The sequence below is a fragment of the Gavia stellata genome, chromosome 4, assembly GCF_030936135.1.
Source record: "Gavia stellata isolate bGavSte3 chromosome 4, bGavSte3.hap2, whole genome shotgun sequence".
In the NCBI taxonomy this organism is placed as follows: domain Eukaryota; kingdom Metazoa; phylum Chordata; class Aves; order Gaviiformes; family Gaviidae; genus Gavia; species Gavia stellata.
In genome coordinates, this window is record NC_082597.1 from 33,543,992 (window position 1) to 33,554,731 (window position 10,740).

The 10,740-nt window shown below is 40.5% G+C and overlaps 1 protein-coding gene across 1 annotated transcript in view; it reads left to right on the top strand.

Annotated features, from left to right (window-relative positions):
* Positions 1-5,612, top strand: part of PPHLN1 (periphilin 1) — a 66,500-nt gene extending 60,888 nt beyond the window's left edge. The window contains exon 9 of the mRNA XM_059816095.1: positions 5,363-5,612. Within this exon, the coding sequence (XP_059672078.1) occupies positions 5,363-5,572 (210 nt within the window). The 3' untranslated portion in view covers positions 5,573-5,612. The remainder of the gene's footprint in view (positions 1-5,362) is intronic.
* Positions 5,613-10,740: the final 5,128 nt, after the last annotated feature.

A 10,740-nucleotide genomic window follows, 5' to 3' on the forward strand; every position in this document is an offset into this window, starting at 1 on the left:
AATCTGTAAATGTATGGAACGATAAGAATACTCAAAAATGCAGGAAAGATTGTTACGAAAAAGAGCAAGGGATTGGAAATTACAGATTAAATCATGGGCATCAGTTTCCCTTGCTAAATCATCACATCCACTTAATGGATGTGGTCCTCCTCATGCTTGGTGGTCCTGCTTGTGTTTGTGAGCAGAAGTACCACCTTCTGCATTGAAATGAATTTGCCCATCTCTTGCATAAAGCTGCTCAAGCCTTGCATGCCGGAGTCTCTTGATTCCTATTCAAGAGGCTTTTACATGTGCATAAAGCCAAGAGCATTCAAAAGAAGTGCCAGTCATATTCATTCAAAACCATAGCTGGAGAAGATGGTTAATGTTGTCTAACTTTCTGTAAACTAAAGCACATTCATTAGAACAATTCTCCCAGAAATGAGAAGTGAAGATTCAGTCCTTTCTCAGGTGGAGAGGAGAAATTTGCATCTCCCATTTGCTACTCAGTTGTACTTTCTACCAGCTGTGGACATGCTGGTAGAGGCTAACTTGTAGCCTGGTGGGACCAGTCTTCCTGAGGGTCTTTCCAATTATCAGGGAACTTCTCTATTGTTTCCCTCTTCCTCAAAGGCAGCTTAGAGGAGAAGCTGTAGTTTTAGCTGTTCTGAATCACCTTGAGAAGTTAAAAAGCCTTTCTTTGCACAGACTGTAGAGCTCAGCTGGGGAAGCCACCATGGGGTGAAGCGAAGGTTGCAAATATCTCCATTTTAACTTCTCTGTTTTTCCTGATCACATCCCCTTTGAATATTGTGTCTACTCTTGCTGTTGCAATGAAGCTGCTTTTTGGCCAGGTATGCAAGACTTTGAGACCAAGATGACAAAGTTTCTGACTCTTCTGCAGACTGTAGTCACTTTCAGGGGAGGACATTTTTTAAGTTCTAGTTTTTGTTCTCATTACTGTTTATGTTGTCCAACAGCTCTGTTGCTCAAAATACACGGGCAGCTCCGGATCAGTTTTGGAGAACATGGGGCTGTGCTAGGCAGAGAAAGCAAATGATGTGGACTTTGTCAGTGAGTAGTAGACAGGTCATCAAGGTATTCCCTTGCTAGGTGTAATTTCATCCATGCCCAGAATTCAGATGTACAACAAAGTTTTGGTGATGGTGTTTTCCACCCATCAGCTGAGCCATTTTTTCTTTGGTTTAAGCCAAGACCACTTTTAGATTATCATTGCAGGAGGGATATAGCTGTCTAAACCATGAGCAGTCCCTACGTGCTTGCTTCTGCTCCTCTTTCTTCCCCATCAGAGGTTAATGTTCCAAAGCTGAGCTGGAAGAAGAGAATGTTGGTATCCTTCATCTCTTTCATGTCAGTATCTTAGATTGTAATTTAAGTCACTGTTGATGGCACTTTGAGGTTAACTGCGAAAACTTCGCACAGACGCAGATTAAGGAGTTCTCAAAAGCTTCATTCTGCCTGGTAAGTTCTAGGGCTTCATCACCTCCAACCTGGGGGACTAACATCTCTAGTGCTCTGGGTAGATCTGGAAGTAAGTATCTATTAGCTATATTTAAACAGTTCTAATTGCAAGTTTTCGTTTAGTTTTCTCAAATACATGAGGAGTGTTCACTAACATGTTGCAGGTACATCACACCTTTAGATTTGCATCTAGACATAGCCTAAGTGCTTATATAGAGACTAGCACAGTGAAGAGTTGATCTCAGCCAGAGCTTCTATGCTATTGTCAAGTAAGAATGAAAAGAGCCAAAATGCCATGAGAATAATATAAAAGTGGGCCTATTTGTGATCCTCTGACTTTACAGATGCCAGATGTGCTGATTTTGGAAAACTCTTCAAAGAGAACTTGAATTCAGTTTATATACTTCTCATTCATAGGAAAATCAAGGCTGTATATATATTGTGTGTGTATGTAAAATAAATATATTTATATTTGGGAATAGAACAGCTGTTTCTGCTTCTCCTTCATCTGCTTACTAAAGTGTTACACGTTCTTTCCATTATGCTGGTGCCATAGCTTAGGTCAGAGAATAAAAGTATGCTAGGGCCTTGGTAAATGATCACCCTATGGCTTTAGCTGTTTTTGGGATTACCTGACATATATATCAGACAGAATAATCGTGTCGTTGGTATCATTCCCTTTCTTGTTTTTCAATATAAAAATGTTATTTCTTCTTTCCCCACACATGGAATCACTTTCAGTTTTCAGTTCCAGATGTTTACAGATGAGCTTTCCATGGTCTGAGCTCAAAATCAGTATCAGCTGGAATTTTAAAGATAGGGATATTTTCAGGCCTTTTTGGGGCACAAGTTCTTCCAGTATTCTTCTTCAACAGAGAGCTTTTTTGCTTGTTTGGAGTCTTTTCTGCAATTTTCTTTCTTCCTCAAGCATTGTATTCTCAGCTTGTTTTCCAGAAGTAACCTCCTTCTCTTCTGTGGAGAAGATGGATTTTAATATGCCATGCCACCATTCGCTTTTTCAAGAGCTTTGAGTGCTTTCACAGTTTTTTCACAGTTGATTGTATCATTAAGCTGCGATTAATATCTTCCGTAACTGATATTCTTGTAATTGATAATCTCTACTCCCTTCTGCAAAGCATAGTAACTTCTCTCTGAGGGTTGGTAGTCATGCACTGGCTTCAGATATAAGCTGGTTTATGAAGTTACTTCCGCTTCATGACTGTGGCTCACAGTTCTTTCAGTTGTGCTGATGCATCTGGTTTTAGAATTGAATCACTGAATCACATTAATTGGGGGGGGAAGTAATTTTAAAAGGGATCATCTTAGTGATGCAATTTACGTCGCAGCTGTACAAATAGGTTTATCAGCACAATTGAGAAGGAGGATCAGAATTAGCAGCTGGGGTAGAAAGCTTGTTGAGGGAAAATTGCTCAATTGTTGTTAGAGGAGCTGAGCTGTTTTCTTTGTCTTCTGTTGTTAGAACTGCCTTCCTGCTCCACCTTCTGCCCTCTTCCCCTATTTTAGGTCAATTCTAATTTTTTAAAAGTCTTTTGTCACAAAGTATTGAAAACATTCATCTCTTGTATGAAGGTGTTTAATTTCCAGATTGTTGTGACAGCAAAGTGATTTCTGACTCCAGACACAGCGATGATGATGGCTCTTTTGATTCTCTTTCCAGTCTTCTTTTGTGAAGGTTTTGAAGAAAAATGTGCTTATATTGAGCTAATATTTATATACTAAGGGTCAGAGAATTTCATCTGGGCTAGCTCTTTGTGGTGTGTGAGAGAAATAGCAGATAGTACTATTTGCCATTAATTTGAAGACCAATTAAAGTAGAGCATTTCCTTCACTTGTAGCTTTGGGTGCCTTCCTGTGCAGAGGACGGGGCAATGTGTCTGTGTTCTCTATTAGCGTCGCGGTTTCACTTGTACCGGTGTTGCACAGCGTCCTGTGAAGACTGACAGTTACCAGGTTCATTTACCTGTGGAAGATCATTCACACATCCTTGGTCTGACCACTTCAAAGGTGATAAAATAGGACAAATAGACATGCAATAAGGCAGAAAAATGTTTTGAACTATTTCCCCCAAAACACAATGACTCTGGGGAGAAAAAACCGTTCAGAAATCGTTCTGTGAAGGTGCTAGCAAGCATGCTGCAAGTATTTGAAAGGCAGGAGTTACCCAAAGTGAAATACCATCTGTCTGTCATATGGCTGATCAGACACAGCAATTCTTCCTGAGCTTTTTCCTTGGAAAGGGGAAAAAAGTAACTCAGATTTGCTCTGTTTGAAGTTCTGTTAGCAAGTGTTTCACTTGCTGTGGAACATGAACTCTGAGAGTCTGGGTTTCGTGCTGATACTTTGCTACTAAAGAACGAAACATACAAAGCAGGAAACAAACCCCCTCTCAGAAGAAAATGCCATGTGCACACCGTTTCCCCACTGAAGATGTTTTGCTTCAGTTTGTTTTGGGCTGCACTCTTCTTTTTGATGACTTAATCTCTATTGAAAATTAGTTTCTTCCAAAGGTTTTATTTTATTTGCCAATCAGTGTTTGAAAAGTGGGTCTTGTTTTTAACTATTGCTGTAGAATATACTATCAAACATTTGAGAACTGTTTTTATTAAAGGTATCATGTTAAACCATTGTGTTTCTGAGAATAGTTTAATTTGTGTGCAGAATGTATTTTTCTTTTCCTGCTCCTCTGACATGAATATGCTTGAGCTACCCTTGGACTGGTCCTTATGAACAAAACAGGGTGGTGGTGTTTGGTTGTGGAGGTTTTTTTGTCTGGTTTTTTTTTCTTTCTTTTTTACTAGTGGGGAATTGCTTCTATACAGTTGTATTGTATGTGTCCACAGTATAGATAAATGTGGGAGGAAAGGGTCACACAACTCTGTAAAAAAACAAGTTCTAACATGAGCATACAATACTAAAAGACAATCATACTTTGAGGAGTATCAACATTTTAGCTTTTTTTGTCTCCTAAAAAATGTACAGCAATATAAAACTGACTTATCTTCATTCAAAAAGCCAGTGTATTTTCTGAATGGAAATTGGCCAAAGAGGTGTGAAAATGAACTGCATCTGGCAGTTAGAAGACTTTGACAAGTTCCTTTTTTTGGTGGGTGTTTAGATTAATAACCTTAGCTGGAATTTGAAAAAGATAATTTGAAAGGCCACTGACTCGCTTTGAAAACCGCTTAAGAGCGTACTCAGATGTTTGAAAACCAGTTGCAGTGGTAACGAGAAGTTACTTCTCAACTGTGGTACATAACTGACTTGCAAACTCTTCATTCCCTGCAGTACAAGATCAGACGGGTTCACGTAAACCGCTGCCAGGATTTCTCTTATGCTTAGTGGTGGAATCACCAATGCAGTCAAGCTAATTAAAGTCATATATGTCAAGGACTTCTACGAGAAACAGATATCCAACAAATAAACATAATTTGGTGAAATTATTTAACAACAACTTGTATTTAAAGTATTAGGAAAGATTACAGACTAAGTTATTGTTGCTTTGTATAAAGATTGAGATTGCTAGACATGCCACAGTTAAACGCATTTTACATATATTTGCAATGAAGATCTGGTTTAGCATTTGCACTTTACTCTGCCATTGTTTATTAAATATTGCTGCAAGAGGAACATAATAACTTAAGGCTTTTCTTCCAGTAAGAATTATTTCTTGTATCCAGATAGTTCTGAACTCATTACGTGTGTATTAGCACAGGTCAGAAGAGAAGAAAAGGCAAATACGTCTTACAGTTGAAACTCATGTTAAATCCAATATTCTTTCTTTAGTTTGGATCTGCAGTAGCACCTAACTCAATGAGAGCTGTTGGTGTGCTAATGTGTAGAGTCTTGCATTTAACCGTTTTCTAAAATGTTTTGTTTCTAGGTCTACAGACAAGACTGTGAAACCTTTGGCATGGTAGTGAAGATGCTAATTGATAAAGATCCATCATTAGAGAAGTCCATTCAGTTTGCCCTGCGGCAGAATTTGCATGAAATAGGTGAGCGATGCATTGAAGAACTCAAACATTTCATTGCTCAGTATGATGCTGCCAATCAAGATCTATCAGAATCCTTCAAAGAGGGCTCATACTAAGGACAAAAATATGCTTTTAGATCCTCTGCATTGTCTATGCCATAATACATAAATCTGCTTTTTGCGGGGAAGAGGAGATCTTGTTGGAGATTTGAACCCAAGGCCTGCGCTTCTTCGTAGTAGCTCAGGTGGCTGTATCTTGTTCACTGTGGTCTCCACAATTGTATTCTTCCTGCCTGTACTTGTTGACATGTATTCCTTTGAAAGGACGTTCTTTTCAAAAATGCTATAAAGTGACAAACTATTTTTGAAACCTTCACACAGTTACCTAGGAAAAAATGTTCAGTCCGCTGTATGTACACTTATGTTTTGATGTTTATAAGTGTAACTTCAAACACTGTATTTTTTATTAAAATAACAAGAAGCAGCTCTTCATTCCTCAACTTATGCAGAAATACGTCTTGTTTTCATACATAGTGTAGGAAGGGGAGACTTGCAAAATTGTTCTTAACTATGATTTAAATTATTTATTATAGTTTAAAATTAAACTCCAGATTCATTCTGTAAAATTACACTAGGGGTTATCTATAGTCTCTGACTGCCAGAGCAACTCTTAACTACTTGATATAAGAAGTGCTGTATTTTTGCTCTAATTGCAGGTTCTGCAAATGCCTTTTAAATTTCGGTGATTTCCATATTTCGAGTCATTAAGCAGTATTATGTGGGATGAACTCCATTTTTTGTTAATTTTTGCAGCTAAACGTTTCCTTTGTTATGTTTTTGACTACACCTTACAGAGTGTAACTGCAGGCAGCCACTGAGCAGGGAAAGGTCCCTTGCCTACTCTCTCCCCCCTTACGCCTTCTCACCACTTCTCATCCATCCATTTTAACAATTAGGAGGCTGTCTGTAATCTTTACTTCTGACATCAAGAAGGAGCAGGAATTTGGGGTGGCAAGGTGGGGCAAGGAAAGCAAGCAGGACTGTCTCCTTAGTAACTCCAAGTTGCTTTGGATGAGATGTAATGTGAAGTTGAACCCTAAGGCCCCGAATTCATCATCATTTCAAACCTAGGTGATTCTGGGTAATGTCTGGAGCCACTTTTGACCCGATAGAGCGACTTTAGTTAGGGAACAGTGGTTGAGGAGAGTCAAGAGGCTGCCAGTGCTACATGATTACTTTTCGGAGATGAAAAATATTTAGGACTCGTTGGCGGTATCCTGACTCTTGGATTGTGTACAGCTTTACGTCTAATAAGGTACTGGTTTTTATGAACGTTTTAGGCAAGGGATAATTTGAGTCATAATCACAAAGAGGTAAGTGTGAGCATGATTGTTTTGTATACATTTGCATTTAGAAACACATGAAACTCTGTGAAAGGACTAATGACTGAAGCTCACCGTTTCCAAACTCCACGTTATTTTTAAATGAAAAAGTCAGTGAATTCAGCCCCCTTACCAGGATAGCTTCTCAAATTTCATGTGTGTGCAGAAAAGTAAATGAAATAGCAATGATTTTGCATGTACAAGTACTGTATGTATGACAGCATCTTACACATGCAAATCTTGATATGGTATATTAAATATGTATTACATCAGATTCCTGACATGCCTGATCAGTTTTAATGTCAGTAGGGTGTGGTTTTTGCACTTGGCTTTTGTTGGTTTCTAAGAGTTCATATTACTCAAAGGAGATGACCTGCAACTTACCTTGTTGGCACCTGGGATTGTGTGGGCTGTACAGTGAGTGGGAATCAGCTCATGGATCCTATAGGATGCTAATCTGGGGAGGGAGAGAGGGGAAGAGAGGCAACCTGTTGTGGCACAGTAGCTAGACCTGACCCACCCCTTCTGGCAACAACCTGGTTTACCGAGATCAGTCATGAAACCACAGGCAAAGTCTTCTCTGAGGCAGAAGCATAACTACAGCACTTCACTACTTGCTTACAGGACCAAGAGACTTCAGGGTGTTACATCAGAGTTTCTGCTTTGGGTTAGAAATGCTAGTGAAAAAAATACTGAAATCATGTTTAATATATTTTTAATTAAAAATGTCCATTATTACTGTACAGTTTGTTAGGAGTCTCCTTTGTTAGAAGCCTGATTAAATTTACTATGATAAAAGTATCTGATTTTTCAAGTGTCTTTCTGTAAAGTAAGACCTAAGCTTACAATCATAGAATCATAAAATATCTTGAGTTGGAAGGGACCCATAAGGATCATAGAGTCCAACTCCCTGCTCCTCACAGGGCTACCTAAAACCAAACCATTACGACTAAGAGCATCATCGAAATGCTCCTTGAACTCTGACAGGCTTGGTGCCGTGACCACTTCCCTGGGGACCCTGTTCCAGTGACTGACCACCCTCCCAGTGAAGAACCTTTTCCTGATGCCCAATCTGAACTTCCCCTGACGCAGCTTCATTCCATTTCCTCGTGTCCTATCGCTGGTCACCAGAGAGAGAAGACGAGCACCTTCCCTCCGCCGTTCCCCTTGAGGAAGTTTCAGACTGTGATGAGGTCACCCCTCAGCCTTCTCTTCTCCAGGCTGAACAAGCCAAGTGACCTCAGCCCTTCCTTGTAAATCTTGCCCTTGAGACCTTTCACCATCTCGGTCCCTCTCCTCTGGACACGCTCCAGTTTGATGCCTTTCTTATACTGAGGTCCCCAAAACTGCACTCAGTACTCGAGGTGAGGCCGCGCCAGTGCAGCGTAGAGTGGGACAATCACCTCCCTTGACGGGCTGGCTATGCTGTGCTTGAGGCACCCCAGGATATGGTTGGCCCTTTTGTCTGCCAGGGCACTGTTGACTCGTATTCAACTTGCCATCAACCCAAACCCCCAGATCTCTTTCCACAGGGCTGCTCTCCAGCCTCTCATCCCGCAGTTTGTATGTATAACAGGATTACCGCATCCCAGGTGGAGAATCTGGTGCTTGCTTTTGTTAAATTTTATGCAGTTGGTGATTGCCCAGCTCTCTAGCCTATCCAGCTCTCTCTGCAAGGCCTCTCTATCCTTGAGGGAGTCCACAGCTCCTCCTAGTTTAGTATCGTTGGGAAACTTATTTAATGTACATTTGACTCCTGTGTCCATATAATTTATAAGAACATTAAAGAGCACTGGCCCTAAAATTGAGCCCTGGGGAACCCCACTGGTGACTGGCCGCCAGCCTGATATCACCCCATTTGCTGTAACTCTTTGAGCCCGACTCAGTCAATATTCTTGGGTTTTTTAGATTAGCTAATAGGTCAGTAAGAGCTTTCAAAAGTTTTTAGGTTGTCCTTAGCTTAATCTGACCTTTTTTTAAATGAATTAAATTTTACTCATGAACTAAGGGGCCTTTTGAATTTTTTATAAGTGCTATTTCTGTGAAAGGTTTAATTCACATTCATGAGTGATAGGTAACTGGGTTTCTGTTTAATACTTGTCATTATGTTGAATGTTCACATTTAACTTTTTGTGATGTATGCTTTCTGTTGATGTAAGTAAAATATTATGCCAATCTCTTAAGCAAGAAACATGGCTTTTAGTCTTGCTTATGTAGAAACAAACATACACTTTGGATTTATTTCATATCAATGTAAAAAGTTGTCTTTGGTCTCATGGACAACCTCGATGGGACTCCTGAAAAGGGGTAGGAATAGCATTGGTGGAAGGAACCAGATGCTGTGCTGGAGGAATTTATTTTCTTCATCACCTTAAGAGCTCCTGAAAACAACCCTTAGTCCTAGTGCTCATTCATGTGCAGATACCCTTAAAAGAATAAAAAGGAAGGAGGAAAAGGAAGGAAAGGACCGTGGAAATTCAGTGCTACGTGCTGAGGCTGGAGCGGTTCTGAACAGATCTGTAACTTCACTGGGTGAGTTGGCAACTTTGAGTGACAATGTAAGCAGTTAGGGTGAAAATCGGCCATAAAACCACTATGGATATGAAAGGAGCTAATGCCGTGTTATCAGAGAAGGACAGGTTCCTTGTGACCCTGTTGGCTGTGCAAGGTTTCCTCTTTTGATGAAAATAATGTATTGCCCTGATATTTCTCACTATCATGAAGGTTGTACTGGGTTTGGCTGGGGTAGAGTTAATTTTCTTCGCAGTAGCTAGTATGGGGCTGAGTTTTGGATTTGTGCTGGAAACAGTGTTGATAAAGCAGGGATGTTTTAGTTACTGCTGAGCAGTGCTTACACAGTGTCAAGGCCTTTTCTGCTCCTCACCCCACCCCACCAGTGAGTAGGCTGGGGGTGCACAAGTAGTTGGGAGGGGACGCAGCCGGGACAGCTGACCCCAACTGGCCAAAGGGATATTTCATGCCATATGGTGTCATGCTCAGCAATAAAATCGGGGCAGGGGAAGTTTGCCAGGGCTGCTGCTGTTCAGGGACTGGCTGGGTATTGGTTGGCTAGTGGTAAGCAACTGGGTTTTTTTCTATCACTTCCGAGTTTGTTGTTTGGGGCTTTTTTTGTTGTTTGTTTGGGTTTTTTTTACCTATTAAACTGCCTTTATTGCAACCCGTGAGTTTTCTTACCTTTACTCTTCTGATTCTCTCCGCCATCCCACTGGGGAGGAGTGAGTGGGCAGCTCTGTGGTGCTTAGGCGCCTACTGGGGTGTAAGCTCCACTTGGAATATAAGTACTACTTCCGATAACATGAAACAGCATTTACAGCTTTGGTAACTGTATCTGAGCCTTGTGCTGGTAGCAAACACTATATCCTATACCATTCTCTTAAGGTGGAAGAATCAATTAGAAACATTTCTCATATGAAGTGGTCAAAAATAATGAAGTAGAAATAGTTTATGTCAAGCTGAAAAAACTAAACGAAGTTTTATAGCCATCTTTAAACTTAGTGTATAATTTTAGTTGATAAAAATACAAGTTAGCCCCTCTTTCATTAAGCATGGTTCGAAGTACCTGTTATTCTTCCCCTGACATGAATGTCTCTTAGCAGTCCATTCCTCAGCAAAAGAAAGCTTTCTAAATGTTTTATAATGCTCTTAATTAGTTGTGGTCTTGCAGCCCAGCATAGGAAAAGGGAGATGTATGTGCCTCAGAGCAGAGGTATCTAAAATAGCTCTGAACAAGCTGCTTAACCACTGGAAGGCAACAACACAGGAGCGCTGCTCCCCTAGGCATGGTGCTGTGCCACCGTACCTTCCTTGGCTGAGTCTGGTCTGGAAGGAAAACAGGTCAGAGCTCCTGCCTCAGGCTGGAAGAATTGCTGCTCGCTGCAGGGA